At 54.7% G+C, this 19678-nt stretch overlaps 3 protein-coding genes across 4 annotated transcripts in view; 2 read left to right on the top strand and 1 right to left on the bottom strand.

Annotated features, from left to right (window-relative positions):
* SWI5 (SWI5 homologous recombination repair protein) overlaps positions 1-7043 on the top strand; it is a 29274-nt gene extending 22231 nt beyond the window's left edge. For both annotated transcript variants that reach the window (XR_006655720.3, XM_045196819.3), the window contains one exon: positions 5149-7043. Coding sequence is in view for 1 of the 2 variants with exons in the window: in XM_045196819.3 (XP_045052754.2) it covers positions 5149-5210 (62 nt within the window). In the remaining variant the exon portion in view is untranslated. The remainder of the gene's footprint in view (positions 1-5148) is intronic.
* TRUB2 (TruB pseudouridine synthase family member 2) lies at positions 79-9171 on the bottom strand. The gene is made up of 8 exons (XM_024562072.4): positions 9009-9171; positions 8476-8607; positions 7037-7111; positions 5857-5918; positions 4718-4799; positions 3002-3074; positions 2370-2506; positions 79-1577 (listed from the first exon to the last, which is right to left on the bottom strand). Exons 1-8 carry the CDS (start codon positions 9169-9171, stop codon positions 1243-1245), a joined length of 1059 nt encoding a protein of 352 aa, XP_024417840.2. The 3' UTR covers positions 79-1242.
* On the top strand, positions 9131-18707 carry COQ4 (coenzyme Q4). The gene is made up of 8 exons (XM_024562250.4): positions 9131-9233; positions 9483-9681; positions 9765-9896; positions 10992-11088; positions 11597-11699; positions 15559-15688; positions 16243-16336; positions 16818-18707. The coding sequence occupies exons 2-8, from the start codon at positions 9612-9614 to the stop codon at positions 16987-16989; spliced, it is 798 nt and encodes a 265-aa protein (XP_024418018.2). The 5' UTR covers positions 9131-9233; positions 9483-9611; the 3' UTR covers positions 16990-18707.
* Positions 18708-19678: the final 971 nt, after the last annotated feature.

Here is a 19678-nt window from a genome sequence, read left to right as displayed (position 1 = left end):
CGTGTCTACAGGTTAAACCAACCAAGCCAAAAAAAAAAAAAAAAAAAAAAAAAAGTACACACTCAATCCACTAAGCCATTGCAGCCAGGGGTTTTTTTTAATTTTTTTTTTAAGATTTTATTTATTCCAGAGAGAGAGAGGGAGAGAAACATCAATGTGTGGTTGCCTCTTTGTACCCCCAACTGGGAACCTGGCCTGCAACTCAGGCATATGCCGACTGGGAATCGAACCTGTGACCCTTCGTTTCGCAGGCTGGTGCTCAATGAGCCATACCAGCCAGGGCCAGGTTGGCTTTCTTGAAGACATGAGAATAGATCCTTTTGGACCTATAAATGCTGGTTATTTAAGCAGTCCCTAACTAACGGATGGTAACTACATTGCCACCTATAACTATTACAACACAGCTACAAAAACATATGAATCTGTAACTGTCTGCAACCTAAGCTAGATTCCTGAAACTGTAACTGCTGAGTCATACGCAGTAGTTTGAACTTTGATACATACTACCGATAGCTTACAGTTGTGTACTCCTGCTACTACCGAGCTGAACCCAGAACCGATGTGGGTTGTCTCCTGAAGAATTCAGTTCAGGGACACTGGTAACGAGCATGGGATTTACTCAGCCCTACAGAGGGCAGAAACTTGGGGGATCAGAACCAGAGTCACACCTTCTAGTGAATGCTCAGGCTTTCTCCGGGGGTCAGAGGGTAGGAGTAGGCTCTTCCGTTTAGGTGTTTCTATGACTACGGCGTGCTGATGAATGGTCATTATGTTCTCCCTGCAGGTATACCCTGGTCTGGTTTCAGTCCTTCTTTGAGCCCTTGAATAAGCTCAATGGTTGGTTATCTTGTGTTTCTTAGGGGTCTTAGGCTTGTAGCCAGCTTCTAGTTAAAGAAAAGTGATCTTCTGTTCATCTGGAGGTCTTTTGTTACTAGAAACGTTGAGCATCATTTCTGGCTCACTGGCCACTTGGATTTCTTTTTATATTTTTACGAACAATTGGTGTCATTTGCCCAATTTCCTGTCACCTTGTTTTCTAAGAGCTCTTTACATATTATGGATATTACTTCTTCTTTAAACATACTGCCAGTATTTGTACCTCTTTTACTCCATAAAGAAGTCTTTCCTTTTCAGTTGAGTCAGGTCTCTTCTCTTACAGCTTCAGGGTTTCATGTCACATACAGTGGAGCTTCCCCTACTTTCTGCACAGTCATCTGTGCTGGCTGGGAACAACTCTTATCTTCATCCACCCGCCGCCCCACCAGCTGTCCAGGCTTTCAAGGCAGAGCTCGGCTCCTCGCTGTCCCACTGCCAGCCTGGACCAGGGAGCTGCTGGGTGCCCGGCCCCAGCCTCAAGCTCTTCTCCAGCTCTGCTCCCACCCGGGGGGCTGAGGCCCGGATGGCATCCTGGATGCTGTGTAGGTCCCACTGGGTCCTCAGGAGGGCGTCGTCCAGGGTGAAGAAGCCATCGCGCGTGCGCCGCACTTGGGTGCAGACAGCAGTGGTCTTGAGCTCCAGGCCGATTTCGTGCACCAGCCTCCGCAGGTGCTTCTGCGTCTCATGCATGCACTGCACCTCTGCCAGGGACACACAATGACAGACACGGTGGTCAGGAACACAGCCTCTGGTGCCTGCTGACCTAGATCCACACCCCTTGGCACCTCCAGACTGTGAAATAACCTTAGCAAGACACCTTAGTTCTCTAGGGCTTTGCTGTTCAAAGCGTAGCCTAAAGGCCACCCTGTAGGTGCTATGGGAAAGCCTGCTAGATCTACAGCCCCCCAGGCCCTCCCCAGACCTGCTGAGTCCGAATCAGCCTTGCAGGAAGACCCCAGGTGATGTGTGGGTGGGTTAGGGTCAAATCATTGCACTGACTGGTTTGCTCATCTGTAAAATGAGTGGCTGAGGGTCTAACGGACGGCTTATACTGTAAGGTCCTTAGCATGGGGAGAGTCCGGTCAGTGCCTAAGAAAGGGGGTCTGATCATGCGACCAACGGAGAAGGCGGCAGTGAAAGGAGGCGGGGAGGGGCAGGGCTGGGCCTGGGGGGGGGGCGTCTGGTGTGAGGATGCTGTCTGATGCCCACATCACCTTGACGGACTGGCAGCTCTGGAAGCGAGCCACTACATAGAACCTTTGCTTGTTAAGTTCTGGCTTCAGAGGGTGACCTGGCAGGAGCGAGGGCAGCATTTGTTCTACGTGTCTGTGACCAGCCAAGTCCAGCCCAGGGCTGGGAAGGAAGTTGGTCCCTGCTGCCTCAGCCAGCGGAAATCCGGGCTGGCCTGCGCTGGCCTTTGGGAGGGTATTCTGCCGTGACCCCCCAGCCCCAGGAGTCCCATCTCCTTGTCCCAACTTCCCAGGGCAACTTACCTAGGAGGAATTCTGGAGGCGCGAAGTGGAGGCATCGGATGCCGGCTATCAGCATCGGGGACTTGTTCATGGGCCGGATCAAGCCTCTCACGGCCATCTCATAAGCCTCCTGGGTCTGCAGGTCAAGGTTGGAGTGCCTGGGGATCAGAAGGCAGGCAGCTGAGCCAACTGCTGACCCCTGGCCCTGCCCACTCCTGAAAGATGCCTTTCCTGAAGCTCTTCATCCACCCTCAACCTCCCCTGCCCTTCCGGGGCCTTTTCAGCAGCCATTTCCTCTGTCCCTGCAGGTCCGCAAACGCAGTCTGCCACCTCTGCATGCTCTCCCTGGCGTCCACAGCCACACGTGCTGACTGCTTCCCCCGGGCTGTGCCATAACATTGCGGGTCCCTGGCTTTCCTCTCCATACACACCCCAGGAAGGCAGCTGGTGTTGCATTCCCCTCGGTTTCCCCATGGGCTGGCCCCAGACCTGACACAGAGGCATTTCTGCTCACTGTAGAAGGAATGAAGGGTCATGCCTGCTTTCAGGCTCTGAAAAGACCCCAGGAATCTGCCCCCAGGTGGGCGGAGCCTATGGCAGCCCTGTGGGCACCTATCGCTGTTTTCCAGCTCCTCCTGGAGGGCCCCACTTACAGCACCAGGGCCTTCTGATGGGAGCCTTGGATCAGGGCCAGGATGCGGTCCAGCTTCTCCCTGGTTACGTGGTCTGAAAGTCAGAGGGCGATGAGTGCACAGGTGCCCACTGAGGCCCGACTGACAGCAGACTGACAAGCCCCTCCCAGACCAGCCCATCCTTGGAATCTGAAGGTCCCAGGGGTCCCATTTGGGGGTTGAGAGGCCTTTGAGAGTCTTATGAAAATTCAGGCCCCTTTTCATGAATTCAGCACTTTAAGGACATTTTCAATGGGCTCACAGACTCCAGGGTAAAAACATTTTCATCTTAAAATGAAGCTCAAAGATATAATGTGACTTTTGCCTAATATTCCGAGTCATGCCTCCTGAGCCTCAGTCTAGGGTTTTTCGTGCCAGGAACCCTGAGAGGGCGGATACCATCTGTCAGAATGCAGACACAGGTGGCAAAGTAGGAGCAGCTCTGCCTGCTGGTGCCACCGCGTGACTGTGGGGCAAGCAGCAGCAAAGCCTGGGGACACACACACTCTGCAAGCAGGCTGATCGTGCGGTCTAGCTGGGGCAGGTGCCAACTCATGGCTCCAAAGGGCAGGTTTTGAGGGCTGAAGCCTTGCCAGCTTGGATGGGCCTAGGCCTCTCATCCCTTCTGCCTGGTTTCGTTCATGCTGTTGCCTTACCTGCGGTGCACCTGCCACTACCTTCTCCCCTCATTTATTGCCAGCTCAAATGCTGCCTCCTCCAGGAAGCCCCTCCTGCAGCATGCTGCTCTTCCTGGCTTCTGCCACTCTGCACCTGGGTCTCTTTCCCACCATTTAGTTTTCTCTGGTTTTTACCCTATTTTTTGATTATGTAACTGACATGTTAATGTTCTTTAAGAAATTCAGATCAGCACCAACAAGCATCTCCCCTTCTCCAGATTCTGGCTTCCTCCCTCTCAGAAGTGCCAACTTGGTGGTTGTCTTTACACAGTTTTGGGTGCTGACACACACCTGCACCCACAAGTCTACCGTGTTGCCTTGTGTGCTTTTAGTCTCCTCCACAAGATGTAGAGGTGTGTCTCTCCCCTTTCGACACTCTGAGTTCATTGAGATTGGGGACCCCCACTGATTTACCATATGTCTTCCCAGTGCCTGGGACATGACTGGTACTCAAAAACACGTGCCAAATAAATGCAATAAATTGTATGGGAAGTGTTAGAACATGGGGAGAATGAGGAGTGAAGAATGGGCCATCCAGCCATTCAGTCACCCATCCGCCACCCACTCATCCCCCATCCATCCATTCATTCACCCACATTACCCCCACCTAGTCCCGGTCCATCCCCAGCTCCCCCCCTCCCAAGCCCACCCCTATCTGACACAACCTCCCACGCCCCAGGCCCTGAGATATGCATGTGTGATCACGAGCATGAAATTACACAGTCTCTGCTCTCATGGGTGCGGCTGGTCAGGAGGTGGGTGTTAGATAATCGCTAAGGGTTGGCTGATCACTATTCTGAAGAGTCCTTCCGGTCTGGCTAGGGGCTGGAGAAGCTTCCCTGGGGAGGTGACATTTAAGCCACATGAGGAGGCACAGGGAGCACAGAGCATTCCTGGAAGACAGAACAATGTGTCCAAAGCCCTCCAGTAGCCAGCCCAAGCTTGGTGTGTCTAAGAGTAACTGTGGGGGTGGGGGAGGAGTCAATGGAAGGCAAATTTGGGGGCTCCCACAGGTTCTCACCATACGTTGTCTTCTCCACCAGCCGCCCATCCTCACAGAAGTCATCTGTGGCTTTGCCCAGGAGGCCGCGAACTGTGTAATCCTGCCAGGACAGGGACGGGAAGATCTAGCTGTGTCCCCGCTCCAAGCCTCAGCACTGAGGGAGGAGGTGCCAGACTGAGGCTAGGGTGGGGGATCCTCTGGTCTTCTCTCAGGGAGCTCAGGTGCTCGGCCCCCACCCGGCTGTCCCACTGCCCCCTGGGGAAGGGCACTGGACCTTCCTCTGACAGGACGAGCAGCCCGCAAAGGGCACTGATGGGTGTACTGCAACCACCCCCGCCTCCACGCCTCTCCATGCCAGGCTAACCTGACAATTTATCACGGCGGGCCCCTCAGAGCATGCCGTTGGCTTCCCTCCACCCCTCTAAGTGTGATCTATGCCTCTGACACAGATCAGATGATGAGAGATGAAGACAACGGTGACGGTGATGGAGCATTTACCACGCGCCAATGAAGGTGCTGTGTTCCGTGTAGCACTAACTCCATCTGCAAAGCGAGCCCATACAGAGGCGGCGCCATCATCACTCCCGTTTAGGAGCCGAGGAGACGGAGGCACACACATGTCAAGTAATCCACTGAGGACCCACAGCCGGCAGAGGAAGAAGCCGGTTTTGGCTCCGGAATTTGTGTTCTTAACCATTAGAAACACAGGCCCTCTAACGTGACCCCCTAGCCCCAGCCTGGACAATGACATGCCCCCCTGAGTCTTGGGGAGAGAATGAAGGGGTTTCACGGTCAGGCTCAGTGTCGGAAAGATCCAGGTTCAAATCCCAGCTCTGTCCCTTTCAGGCTACACGACCCTGGGCAAGCGACCACCTCTGAAATCTCTCGCCTGTGAAATGGGTTAACCACAGACCCCACTTTGCAAGGAAGTGGTGAGGCGTCCACGAGGGGGTCCACGCACAGTCCTGGGCATAGAGCAGGCAGCATGCAATGCCAGCAGTCACCATTGTATCGTTGCTACATGGACCACAAAATGATGCTCACTGACGGCCTGGGTGGGCCCAAGGGCATTCTCTCTGCTTCAGAACCCTGCCAATGACCCCCAGGGAAAGAACCAGAGGACAAGCCAGCTGTCCCCAGCCCTGCACCCCCCATACCTTGGTGAGGTGAGCGTTGTACATGTCGGTGAGAAGGCTGCATCCACGTCCCACGCCGAGCACTGAAAGGCATCCAGGGTCATCTCACGTCTGGCTCCCCCACTGCCATTTCCCTGGGACCCCCAACTCCCACACCTGCCGCCAGAATATTCCCCCCTCCAACAATACGGAAGCCAGCAAGGGGGCAAGGAAAGCTTCTACAGGGAGCAAGTGAGCTCCTCTGTGTATATATGAAAATGCAGATTTCTGGGCCCCACCCAAATGCACTGACTGACTCATGATAGGGAGGGGGCCACAGATGCTCCATGAGTTCCCCAGGGACTTCTGATGCATTCAAAAGAAAGAGACCACTGGTCCAGTCACCCAGACCTGTACTTCACTTGGGGGTGGCTCTAAGCATATCCCTCAGCCTCCTTGGGGACTGGGGATTAAAACATCGTCCGATCGCTGTAGTGTTGTGAAGACTGAGGAGGCAATGCGCAAGCAGCAGCCAGCACGAAGGAAGGGCCCTGTAAACTGGGGCATTGTGGCCGCTCCCTGCCTTCCCCTGGCTCTGTTTGTCCCTCTGACTGAAGGAGAGAACGGCCTTCCATTCACTCCCAAAGAGGGAGGGGGCATGAGATCACGTCTGCCAGCCAGTGCTCCAGGAAGCAAGACACAGGGACTGTGACTGTCGAGTCTGGAGGATGTGGACACCGCCTGACCCTGGCACACAGATGGCTCATGACTCAGGGCTCTGTGTGTCCAGCTCCAGTGACACCCAGACCCTGGCTAGTGGGGCCACAATCACACGCTTGGCTACCCCATGTGAGTAAGGATGGTTTCCCTCTCTGGACCAGTGATGTTCACTAGTCACGTGACCCAGGACAAGTCAGCTAAGCTTGTGGAAGCTTGCTTACTTCATCCATAAAATCGTGCAGTATCGACCTAGTAAGGTTACCATGGTGAACGCATCTGCACAGGTGGCTTTGTACCACATGTCACATGCAAGGATCAGTTGATAAAGGTGGGTGACAGTCACTCCTACCCTTCCACCAGCTGATCAGACTTGGGGCAGGAACCAAGGGAGAGCAGTGGTGGGAAATGGCTGACAAGTTGGAAGTGGGCTGGGTCCCAGTATTTCCCCAATCCCCCCCCCAAGCCTGTGTCACTGCACCCCCAGGCTCACCACAGCACCTACCAAGCACCCCAGAGGCCTGGACATCCAGCCGGTGTCCCACGCCAACCTTCAGGCTGGTGAACGCTGGTCCGCGTACTAGGAAGAAGCAAATGAGGTCCTTTTCCTCAACAAAGGCGAAGGGCTCTGGGCTGTGTGATGACCTCATCCCTGGAGTGGAGCCTCACGGAGACCAGACCAGGACCAGGTTGGACTTTCAGACCTCCCCTCCATGGAATCTGGGGCCTAGAACCACTTCTTCAGCTCCCTGGGCCCAGAGAAAGGGCAACCTAAGATGCCTGGGGACTCTGCCTATCACCATGCCCTCAGGGGACTGGGCGCAACAATGGGAATTGTAGGGCTCCCTGCTCAGCACCTGCAGGCGAGTCCTGGCCACACTCCCGGCGAGGAAATAGGAGGCTGTGAGCTCCTTAAGGCAGGGCCTGGGTCGGTCTGTTCACAGCTCGACCCCCAGAACCCAGAACTACTAGCTGCTCAGAACATAACTACTGAAAAATGAAGGAGCCATCCAAATATACACATGGAAATATGTGTAGTTTTTTTGTGTGTCAATTTTGTTCATCAAAAAAGCTGCTAAAAAAATGGAGTGAATGCTGGAATACACCGGAAACATTTACACGTCTGTAGTTCAAGAGGAATCTTGGGAGAGGGGACGGGGTGGTGAAGAGCCGACTGGACCCAGGCTGTGTTAATGTCAACACACAGCCTCAGTTCCCCCATCTGGGAAATGAGAATCGGATTCACTTCACAGGACTGTGGGGAAGGTTCAATGAGATGGTATTTGGAAGAAGCTTAACACAGTATCTAATACGAAGTAGATCCTTAATACGTCGTACTTGTCATACTGTAGAGTCGCTGAATGTCGCTGTTTAAGGCATTTAGAGGTTTTTGGTCAAGCCCCTTGGTCCTCCTATAGCCTCCCCACTCTTACCTCCTTAGGACTTCTACCTAAGGGCTTCAATTGCTGCCCGGAGTCCCAGAATAGTAAAGGGATCAGCAAACTACCCAGTCCACAGGCAAAGTCCTCAAGCCTGTTATAATGGCCCATAAGTTAAATTTCTTTTTCCATTTTCCAGTGATTTAAAAAAAAAATCAAGTAAATACTAGTTTGTGATATATGACAATTAAATGAAATTCAAAAAATTTTATTCAAATCTCAGTGTCCACAAGTAAAGTTTTACTGAAATACAGCTAGGCTCATTGCTTTTACATATTGCCTACAGCTGCTTTGCACTACGATGGCAGAACTGAGCCTGCAAAGCCTAGTATTTACTCCCTGGGAAATTTTCTCCCTTTTTTTTACTCCCTGGCATATTCCTTGTCAAATACTTCCTCTCCACGGTGTGGCCCTTCAAAGGTCTGGGACAGGAGTTTGAGCACTGATGGAGACACTGACTCTGGGCAGAGATTTCCTGAGAAGTGACACCATCAATGTGCCTTACCCAGTGGATGGTTGGTGAGGGTGGGCACACTGGCGGCCGTGAGGGTCAGCTCCTTCTCTTCGCTGCCTTCCACAGGGCCTAGCAGGAAGCGAACCCGCTGTTCAGGGGCAGGAGGCTTCCCAGCATTGAGACCTAAGCATACACAGGTAAAGGACATCTTGTCAATTCTGTCCGATCACCTGGGGGAGGAGGGGCAGGGAAGGATGGAGATGCAGGAGACAGAAGAGGGCCCGCAGTGCAGCGAACAGAATAGCAAGTAGGAAAAAAACTTGAGCTCAAATTCTGACTCTACTCCTTATTAACTGCTTATGACAACAGACAATTACTGAGTCTGTTTACCCAATCGAACGCAAAGGAAACACAAAGGAAAGACAAAGGAAAGTGAGGGCTCATAGAGTACAGAATACCTGATTAGGAAAACGCCGTGCCCAGGCGACTAGGTCACATGACTTTATTCAGCTCGGGGATCAGAGGCGGAAACGGACTCCCGGGAGGACGGGAGCGCGCTCGTGGGTCTGGCTACGGACACTCACCCTTTAGAAGCTGCATCTCCACGGTGTCCCGCAGGTGCTTCCAGTGCAGCCCCGGGGGCTTGTAGGCCGCGAAGATCCCGTGCAGCCGCGCCAAGCCCGCGGACCCCATGCCCGCCGCCGGCGGCCCGGGCTGGCTGCAGAGCTGGGCGGACGGAAGTGCCATATAGTCCCTCACCCAAACAGAGTCCTTCCCGTGAGCGCCGTCCTGTGTCGCAGCCGGAAATGGTTCTCTTCTTATTATCCTCGGGGGGAAGGTGCGGGGGCAGAGGAAGTACGGTCCGGCTCTGAAGCCCAATGCTGGCCGGGCTTACTTGGAGACCCTTTCTGGGGGTGAAGTGAAATGGGGAGAGTTTTACATCGGTAGGATAGGTAGCAGACAGATCGCCCGGATTTTCTTTCTCATACTTGGCGATAGGGCCCTTTCCTGCCCGTGCTAAGATTTCCCTCCCCGCCCCCACCCCCACCCCCCAAAAGGCACGACTCAGAGCAATAGGGGTCGAAGTCATTTGACTTGACCTCTCCCGCGCTCCGTCGCCAAGGAAATTTGGAGCATCCGCCCTTCCCCGCGCGTCCTCCCGCGGCCGTAGGGACGTGCCTGCTGTCATGGCGACGTTGCTGAGGGGAGCCCCGCGACCCCTCCGCTTGCTCCAGGGTCTCGCTGGGCCTGCTGCAGGCAAGTGGCGGAGGCGGGAAGGAGGCCGACGCCCCGGCTCCCGTACACACACTTTTGACCACGGCCTCTTTCTTGCCCGGCAGCTGGGCCCTTCCGAGCCGCGAGCCATGGCACCGGCTTGCTCTACCCCGAACACATCCCCACCTCGCCGCTGCAGAAGGCGCTGTTGGCCGTGGGCTCTGCCGGAATGGCCCTCTACAACCCGTATCGCCACGGTAAGGCAGCCCGCGCCCCGCGCTCCCGTGGAGACCCTTGCCTTGGAAGCCTGGGAAGGTCTTGAACTCTGTCTGGGCTTCCGTTTCCTATGGGTAACTGGAGAATAGACTAGGTCAGCGTACCCAAACCTGGCTGTACCTCATAATCACCCGGGACATTCATAGGAATGCAGATGCCCGGGTCCCACCCTAAACTCGGCCTTTATCTGTCAGGTGTGGAGAGGGGCGGGTGGAAGGGGCCTGGAATCTGAGCTTCTGCCTTTTGAAACCACTTCCCAGGGTATTCTGTCATCCAGCCACCATGAGAACCTCTGGACTAAATAGATGATTTATAAGCACGCATCGAATGGTAACATCCTGCTAGAAATTAAACTTTATAAAGTCAGGGACCATGATGACGGTGCTGATCCTCTGTGCCGGCAGAACTTTGGATAGTGCCTTGCCGGTAATAAATGCTCAATAACTGTTTGGCGGGTGTAGGACCAGAACATCCTAAGGGTCTATGATGCCTTTCTCATCCCTCCCAGGCTTCTTAAGTTTGAGGAACACCATTACTCCTACTGATACAAACAATAACGCTGGCTGCTCACTGAGCACGTTCTGGCTGCTCACTGTGCTACGTGTTCTATATGCGTGATGTTTTTGACTTCTCACATTAACTGTTAGAAAGGTGTTATCTGCACCTCGCAAACTAAGACACTGAAGGTTGGAAACGTGAGGCAGTGTGCACAAGGTCACCTAGACAGTGACCGCACCTGGGCTCCAACCCAGAACTCTGATAACAGAGGTCATACCTGTCAATCGGGCCATCACATGGTGCTGTGATAATGGACGGGAAGGTGATCTGAAACCTCTCGAGACACTGTGCTCACCAGAGCCACCTCATCCCAGTAGATTAATGACTTTGACGTTGTAACTATAGCTATACTGAGCCCAAACTGCGTGCAGAATGATTTGCTAAGTGTTTAACACGAATCCTCACAACTAGAGGTAGATCTTATCCCTGTCTTCTCATTTGGAAGTTAAGACTCAGACCAGGGCAAGTAACTGGCCAAAGAGCCCAGCCTACATTTGTCCCAATTTCTTTCCTTTCAGACATGGTCGCAGTTCTAGGGGAGACCACAGGGCGCCGCGCCCTGAAGGTCCTCAGGGACCGGATGAAGAGGGACTCAGAGGGCGCCCAGATCCTGCAGTAGGTCCCAGCTCTGGCTCGGGGGTGGGAGCATTCTGTGGGAATCCTGCTCTCTCTGGAGTCACGTTGTGTCAGTCCCATTCCTCCAGGGGCAGCTGCACGGACTGGGCACTGCCCAGCTCCAGGGATGCCATTCATGTAGACACTACGATGACCTGTAGGTAGTGCTGTGTGGTGGCCTCAGCCCAGTTCCAGCCACAGGGCTCTGTACCTTCCCTGAGCACCCATACTGTGCTGGCTGCACCCCCACCCCTTTCTGCAGTGCCCTTTGTGAGTACCCTGATCACACCTGAGGCCTGCCCGCCCAGACCGTGCCCTGGTGGGCAGGAACCACGACCTTAGCTTGTGGTGGACTCCTCAGTCCCCACCACCTAGAAGATGCTCCATCAGGACCCGTGACCCAGTTGCTGCTCTGCCCCTTCACCTGTTACAACCTTGTTCTAACTGAACCTTTTACCTACCTTTGCTGGACCCTCCCAGTACCTAAGTCCTGCCTTGTGCCTTGCAGGGAGCGTCCCCGGATCTCTCTGTCCACCCTTGACCTGGGCAAGCTGCAGAGCCTGCCCGAGGGCTCCCTCGGCCGCGAGTATCTTCGTTTCCTGGATGTGAATGTGAGTTCCTAGGTTCTGTTCGTGTGGCCATCATTGGAAGGGCAGATGAGTGGCATGGGAGTGACGTCCCCAGGAAGGCAGAGCCCTGAGCTGCCACCGTGGGCAGGAGTGTTTTTTTAGTCTCTTGTGCCAAGGCTTTGTCATTTTCTGTAGGGTAGGTAGATGGGATGATAACATCACTTAGGTGATCATTCTGGCCTGCACTTACTAACTTCTTGCTGCATCCCAGATGCCAGGCTCATACACGGTCTTGCTGAATCTTCCCAATAAGCCTGTCAGAGTGTCTTACTATTATCCCCTTTAATAGGTGGAGGTGAGGCCCAGAGGAGTAAGCGCCTCGCCGACTTCACACAGCCCATTAATGGCAGCAGTGTGCAAACCCGGGTCATGCTGTTAACTGCCGCACCGTGTCCCCTGTGCCAGAGACCATGCTTGCCCTAGAGTGGGACAAATTGTGGCACTGTCCAGCTCCAAGGGGAGAGGAGGGTCCCAATTACTGAGGAACTCGTTCATTTGTTTAGCATCTGGCATGCTGTCCATTGTTCCAGGTCCTGGGGACACAATGGTGAACTAGGCAGACAAGGTCCCTGCCCTGAGGAAGCTAATATTACGGTTGGGCAGGTAGCTGATGCTGTAAAAGGAAGAAACTGCCATATAAAAACTCAGATATTTATTGAGCAATTAGAACTTGCCAGACACTGTTCACAGCAGTTAGGACGCGGTGAACAAAACCAGCAGAGGGCCTGTCTCGTGAGCTCCCGTTCTAGAAGACCGTGCTGCGAGGACAGGCGTCCCCATGAGGGAAGACAAGGGTGATGGCGGTGGGTGCCACTTTTGATAAGGTGGAGGCCATGGCGGCCCCTCCGAGGAGACGTAGAGGGGGGAGGAAGAGCCAGCCCTGAGGGGAGATGGGAGGGACGGGCCGTGCAGAGCGACTGGCCAGAGTTCAAGGCCCTGAGTGTCTAAGGAGAGAGAAACCGACCGATGTGGCAGCAGAGGAGAGAGTCCGGGAGGCGGCCAGTGGGCCCGGCCAACCATGGGAGGGAGTCTATATTTTGCAATAGGAACAGTAGAAAGCCGCTGAGGATTTCAAGCAGGAGAGTAACACCTGATTCATAAAAGGACCTTAGAATACAGCCAGATACCTTCATTGTGCCCTTCCCCACCTGCCGACACACACACGTCCTAGCAAAGGACCCTGAAGTGGGGCCTGCCCAGCAGGCTGGAGGAGGGGAAGGAGTGAGGAAGGTCCCTTTGACCCTGGGTTTCTCATCCTTGGCACTGTTGACTTTTTGGGCCGTGTAATTCTTTCCTGTGGGGGGCTGTCCTGTGCCTGGTCAGATGTTTAGCAGCATCCCAGGCCTCTACCCACCAGATAACAGTAGCACCCCCTCCCCCCAGTTCTAACACCCACAAATGTCCCCAGCTAAGAACCACTGCCCTGGAAGGTTACTCTCCCTGAAAAAATAACCTGCCCTGGCCCCATTTCCTGCGTCTTCCTCAGAATTCCCAGCATGCAGATTATTTCATCAGCGGGAAACCCACCAGGGTGACCTGCCCCAGGTGTCACCTCAGGAGGGACAACCTTCCTCTGAAGTTCACCTAGAGCCTTTTGTGCTGTTCCTGTGGAGGGGATGGCACTGCCAGGGCCTCCCTGGGCACTCTGCCAGTCACAGCCCTCGCTGTGGCAGCAGCCCCAGAGGAGGTGACGCTGCCAGAGGACACAAACCCACGGGGCGGGGCACCTTTGTGCTGGCAGAGATGTAGATCAAGGTTCAACATGAGGCCACCCTCCCTAAGGTGGGCATTGGTAGGGAATATGTTCATCCTCGTGGCCTCAAGATGAGAGGCATGATACCCCTGCTGGTGTGGCTCAGTGGATGAGTGCCGGCCTGCTCACAGAAAGGTTGCCAGTTCGATTCCCAATCAGGGCACATTCCTGGGTTGCGGGCCAGGTCCCCAGTAGGGGGTGCGCGAGAGGCAACTATACACTGATGTTCCTCTCCATCTCTTTCTCCCTCCCTTCCTCTCTCTCTAAAAAGAAATAAATAAAATTAAAAAAAAAAAAAAGATTACAGGAATGAGCTTTGGTGTTAAGCGTAGCTTGAGGTGAATAAGGAAAAAGAGAGAGTGAAAGTAGCTTCACTTCGAATCCTGCTGCTTCTCAGCGAGATGGCCCTGGGCGAGTCATCTGGCCTCTGTGAGGCTCAGGCTCTGTTTCTGAGGAGAAGGGACCTGATGTTTATCTTCCAGGGCACTGATGTGCCTTATCAATAATGGATGTTAAAGCTGCTGGCTTTGGAATCCTGCAAACTGTTTCAAACTCTAGCTCAGCCATTGGATTAGCTATGTGATTCTGGCCAAGTTACTTTATCTCTCTGAGCCTCATTTATATGTATCTGAGGCTCATACCAGTACCTGCCCCCTAGATGATCAGGAGGGTGAAGTATAATTTGTGTAAAGGGCATCTTACCGTGCAGGCACATAGTAGGGACTCTGTAAGTGCAGCTGCTATTACTATGCTCACATAGCTTCACACAGCAAGTACAACGATGCACACCCCATTAGGACCCAGGACCCAGTGAGGCCACAGACAGACCTTGACACTGAGCCAGCAGCCCCGAAGCAGTGAAGACATCACAGCTCTCAGCCTCTGGACAGGCGGAGGCCGTGCTTCAGGAACAGGAACACCGGGCTGTTCCCACTCTGTCCGCTGCGGGCTGCTGAGGACAGAGAGGCAGGGGGTGGGTAAAATGGCAGTTAACATTCCTGCCTGGGGTCAGAAAAGTGCCTGGGACTGGCCTTTTACCCACACATTCAAGAGATGTTTCGTCATGCAGACCCTGAGGATAAAGCAGCGAGCAAAACAGCCCGCCCCATCCCGTGTGGCTGACAGGCTGCTGCAGCCCTGTTCCTGGAAAATGAATGCAAGCCACGCAGGACGTTTAAACTCTGCTCCTAGCTACTTTAATGAAGCAAGAAGAAACAAGTGGAATTCAGTTTAATAATGTTTAACCCAATGTATCTAAAATATCGTTACAACATGTAGTCAGTACTCTCAATTATTGAGAGTTGACATTTTTCTCATGCTGAGTCCTTGAAATCCAGTATTTTTCATGTACGGCACATTTCAGTTGGAACGTGTCACATTTCAAGGCCCAGTGACCACATGTGGCAAGTGGCGCTGCACTGGACAGCCCAGGTCTGGGAGAGGGACATCAACTAGCACGTGCATCAAACGTCGCCACACGAGCATGTTGAGGGCCACGGCAGGGGCCGTAACGTGGGCCTGATCAGTCTGAAAGCAGGAACGGTCTCCCGTGAGGGTGTGCTTAAGCCATCTCATGAAGGATGAGCAGGAATTCTCAAGGTGAAGATGAGGGTGGTGGGAGAGAGCACCCTGGGACCTTCCCAAGGCACCCTAGGGTCCTTAGCTTGTGCTATGGATCTTTTTACTCAGTTTCTAATTGTGTTACAACAAAACAAAAAACCCCATAAAATTTCTCATCCACTTCTAAATGGACAGCTAAGTATTGAGTACCCTCTCACTGTTGTGAGGCCAACATCCAGAGCTTTTCCATCTTGTAAAACTGAAGCTCTGTGCCCACGAAACAACTGCTTCCCCCTCCTTTCGGAGGCTCCTTTCCCGTGGAGTCCAACAGGCACAGACACTGTGTGAGTTGGCACAGGTGGAGGGGTCGTCAGTGCCACCGCATCCCCTGCCCGAGGACTCCCGTCGGCAGGTGCAGGCAGAAGCAAAGTCCCTGGGGAGTTTGGGGGGTTCACCTTGGTGGGGGTGGTTGACAGTTGGGCCTTGGGAACTGTGGGGAGGGGTCTAAGGGAGGCTCATGGTTGTCAGAGGGTCTCCCCAGATACCCGAGCGCCCACTCGATTCGTGGATGATGAGGAGCTGGCCTACGTGAACCAGCGGTACCGGGAGGTACACGACATGCTCCACACCCTGCTGGGGATGCCCACCAACATTCTGGGTGAGTGCCACCTTGCCAGCTGCCTGGAGGGTGGGGGTGGGTTGGGGAGAAGGCACGTCAACAAGCTTGTCCCCCAGGGTCTGTGAGCAGGGCCAGGGTGGGGCGCACCTGCCTCTGTCCCTGGCCAGTTAACCCAGCTCAGTGCCTCATTTTCCGCTTTACCCGAACGTGATGGCCAGCTTCTGTGTCATCCCCCCACCTCTCGCACACCCGAGCATCAGGGCTCCCTCTTCCGACACCCTCAGAAACTCCCTAAGGCCTGTAGGACCTATCCTAGCTGTACAGCTCTCTGCATTCTGACCCCAAGCTTCCTATTAAGCCCTTACTCCCTCTGATTCTTGGACCGTCTCCCCCACTCCAAGCTGAGCACCCCAGGGCACAGTGCAGAGCAGACTGGGTGTGGCTGGGCCACCACGCCCCCCCCCCACCCCCACCCCCGGGGAGAAGAGGCCCCTTAGAGGGAAGCAGGCACCTCCTTGCTTGGCGAGACTAGTGCCTCTGGCTTCGCTTCCTGGCCCCTGCTCACCCCCTCCCATCCCCTGCCCTGCCCCCAGGGGAGATCACAGTAAAGTGGTTTGAGGCTGTCCAGACCGGCCTGCCCATGTGCATCCTGGGTGCGCTCTTCGGACCAGTCCGCCTCCGTGCCCAGTAAGTTCTCCAGTGGCAGGGGACCCAGGGATCGAGGGAGACCTCAGGGGCCAGGGCTCCAGGAGACAGAGGAGCATGCAGCCTTCCTCAGCAGCCTCCATGGTCCCCCAGCAAGCCGGGTGGAAAGAATGGGGCAGAGAGGTGAAAGTGACCTGGCATGGGGTTTCCTGGGCAGCAGAGGCAGCCTGGACATTTCCTGGGACCCTGGGGTCTCTTGGGCCGGGCCTCAGTGCCAGGCCAGAATGATGCAGTTGCGGCTGGGGGGCGATCTAGCACTAATTTCTGGCAGCAGATGGACGAGTGTCTTTGGGTGCAGGATTCTGACCACACTGAGCTTCTGCTTCCTCACTAAAAAATCAGTGACAATAACTACCTTCCTCCTGGGTCTGTGTGAAGATTCCCAGAGAAATGTGCATCACTGCAGGGCACGCAGTGTGCCCGGCCCTCAGCATCTTCTCTGTCCTCCCTCTGCTGCCCGCAGGCACCTGCAAGTGCTGGTCTCGGAGCTGATCCCGTGGGCAGTTCAGAATGGGCGCCGAGCCCCGTGTATCCTCAACCTGTACTATGAGCGGCGCTGGGAGCAGCCCCTGACGGCCCTGCGGGAGGAGCTGGGCATCACAGGGCCCCCCGGGCGCATCAAGGGCCTGGCTTAGGCCCTGAGCTGCTGAGCCAGGAGGGCCCGGCCTGGCTCCCCACCCACTTCCCCTGGAGGCAGAGGGCTCCTTGCCACACCTTTGGTCCTTGTCTTTGAACACCAACCCTTGGACATCATTTACCAGAATTTGTCATAACCACTGCCGAGTGGCTTTGGGGGCCAGCCCAGGAGGGAGCAGGCAGTGTGGGGGGGGGGGGCGGCGCCAGGGCACCTGGAGCCCCCCGAAGAGAACCACACGTGCACAGGAACCAGCCCTCCTGTCTCATTCAGGGATGTCTGGTCCACAGCCGGGTCCTAGACCCCCTGCCAGCCAGCATGGCTGGGTGTCCTCCCAGGGGAGGACTATACCTAATTCCAGAGGCCGAGAACAGGTGGGGCAGGGGAGGAGAAGTCTCCACTGTCCGAATGAAGGCTCCCATTGGGCCACGAGCCTGCTTCCCCTGCCTCTGCCCAGTGCCGGCTGACAGGCAGCCTTGGGCCTGCCAGCCCCAAGAGGAGACACCCTCACCAGCCTGACCTTTAGTTGCTCACCCCATGTCTGGTCTGAAGTTGGGCAAACAGATTCATGCTCCCAACTCTATGGCTTTCCAGCAGAAGGACCTAGGGCAAGTCCCCTCCCCTCTCAGCCCATTTCATCAGCAAGAGGGGAAGGAAAACAGCATCCGCCTCCAATGGTCATTGTGGCGGTTTCATGGGGTGATGCTTAGTAGAAGGGCTTACCCAAGAGGCAGGAGCGATTGCGTTTCTGTGTTCACAGGTGGAAGAGGCAGCTGCCAGGCATTTTCCTTGGACCAGAGACAAGGAGTGGGGACAGACGGTGAAGGATTGTAGAAGAGTGGGTGGCCCTGTCTATAAACTTAGTACAGGATACACGGCCAGAATGGCAGAGCCTGTAGTTTGGGTGGATAAAGCAACAAATGCCCAGAGATGGGCAAGGAGTTCCCTGGAGTAACTGGAACACAGGTTGCAAGGCCTCCTGCTTGCTTTTCCGGTGCCTCAGTTTCCCTATGGGTAATAACAGCTACAGGGTATTTAGAGCTGTACTTTGTGCTAGGCAGTGTCAAGCACTTCAGTACATCATCCCATTGACACCAGCAATCGAGGGAGGTGGTGCTATTGCATGTCACTAATGAGACAATAGGAGCAGAGCTAGGCCTGGACCAGGGCCTCAGCCTTCCTCATGCATACCCCATGTCCAGGGCAGCTCCCTGGGGGGGGGGGGGGAGGGCGGGTGGAGACTGACCTTGGAACCGAGGCCTTTTCCAAAAGGGCAGCCTTTTCCTGAGCACTGAATTTCTGCAGAAGAGGAGGGGGTGGTGTGTGCTCCTTATACCTCATCGATCTTCGCAGTGTGGCCACCTTTCCAGAGCTGCCAGTTGTTTCCATGGCTTCCCAGGGTCTCAGAGACCCCTGTCCCCTTTCTCCAGAAGAAAGGTCAGACTCAGATAGCCTTTGCCCAGCCCAGTAGCCCACCTGCTCCAGCCACGTGGTGCCCATGTAACCCTGGGCCCTTGCAGCACTCAGGAGGTGGGCGCTGGCTGTCAGGATTAGCTGGGGTGGAGTCCTGTGTTCAGAGCATAGGGTGACCATTTTGTCACCAGCTGGAGAAAAACTATGCTGGCAGTAGGTGCCACTTACTGAGTTCCTACACAGCCCTCGAGGCCCTGTCAACTGCCTGGAAACTTACACTCATCTAAATAAACCATGTGGACCTTTTTCCTGCCTTTGTCCTCTGGTCATTACAGAGCTTGTCGTCCACATCTGTGCTCAGATGTCACCTTAAGAGGGGCCATCCCTGACCACGCCCTCTGAGCAGCCCCCCTCCCTCCATCACATCACCCTGTTTTCTTGCTGACCACTCTGAAACTGTTTATTTACAGGATTGTGTCTGCTCCACGAGACAGGGACTTTGTTCTTTCCCTTCGCTGCTGGGAACAGGCTTGCACACACACAGCGGGGCTCACTGCTTTGTCGCAGAAGGGGTGCATGGTGAGCTCTGTGCCAGGCATTCCGCACACGAGGTCTTACTCAGTCCTCACAGCAATGCAGCCTCGCTTCAGAGTCTCAGGTTCAGGGAGTGTCCTAGGGTTGCACAGGTTTTGAGCCCTCTCCCAATAGCCAAGGGGAAGCTCCTGTTCTGCCTGATAAAAAAAGTATAGGATTAGCTGGGGTGGAGTCATGGGTTCAGAGCAGAGGGTGACCATTTTGTCACCAGCTGGAGAAAAACTCTGGTGGCAGGACTGTAGCTGATCCCAGAGCAGTGTTTGGGGGCACAGGCGCTACAGGCAGGCAGACCTGCTCACCACTGACCAGCGCTGCACCCTGGCGGTAGCCACTGCACCCCCTGGAGCCTCTGTTTTCTGCTCTGTGAAACAGGAAGTGTGCCTGTCTCGCAACAGGGCCATGTGCCTGAGTACTGCTTTAGCACGCAGTAAGCACTGAGGAAATGGGAGCTGTCATTTGCCATGAAGGCCCCTTGAGGCCTCTGAAGTCACCATGTACACAGTAAGCCAGAGGTATGTATTTTGCACACGCCCAGAGTGGGAGGACTTATACAGCTCAGAGATCACTAAAGCCAAACACCACTGAATAGCTATGGGGTAAGCACCTACTGTGTGCCAGGGGCCAAACCACTTCAGTCCTCTGGAGGTTCAATTCAGGTGAGTCCAAATGTCAGTCTCAGAAGT

Source organism: Desmodus rotundus, chromosome 1, assembly GCF_022682495.2.
Source record: "Desmodus rotundus isolate HL8 chromosome 1, HLdesRot8A.1, whole genome shotgun sequence".
In the NCBI taxonomy this organism is placed as follows: domain Eukaryota; kingdom Metazoa; phylum Chordata; class Mammalia; order Chiroptera; family Phyllostomidae; genus Desmodus; species Desmodus rotundus.
This window is presented reverse-complemented; position numbering and strand designations above follow the sequence as displayed.

Excerpts from the sequence above, each read along its gene's own strand:
- TRUB2 (XM_024562072.4), bottom strand. The coding sequence starts at position 9,171 with ATGGCACTTCCGTCCGCCCAGCTCTGCAGCCAGCCCGGGCCGCCGGCG. Across the intron at positions 7,112-8,475 it reads CCTCACCAACCATCCACTGG|TACGCGGACCAGCGTTCACC; the intron begins GTAAGGCACATT and ends GCTTCTTCCTAG. Across the intron at positions 5,919-7,036 it reads CCAGGCCTCTGGGGTGCTTG|TGCTCGGCGTGGGACGTGGA; the intron begins GTAGGTGCTGTG and ends GATGCCTTTCAG.
- COQ4 (XM_024562250.4), top strand. The coding sequence starts at position 9,612 with ATGGCGACGTTGCTGAGGGGAGCCCCGCGACCCCTCCGCTTGCTCCAG. Across the intron at positions 9,897-10,991 it reads CTACAACCCGTATCGCCACG|ACATGGTCGCAGTTCTAGGG; the intron begins GTAAGGCAGCCC and ends CTTTCCTTTCAG. Across the intron at positions 11,089-11,596 it reads GAGGGCGCCCAGATCCTGCA|GGAGCGTCCCCGGATCTCTC; the intron begins GTAGGTCCCAGC and ends TGTGCCTTGCAG.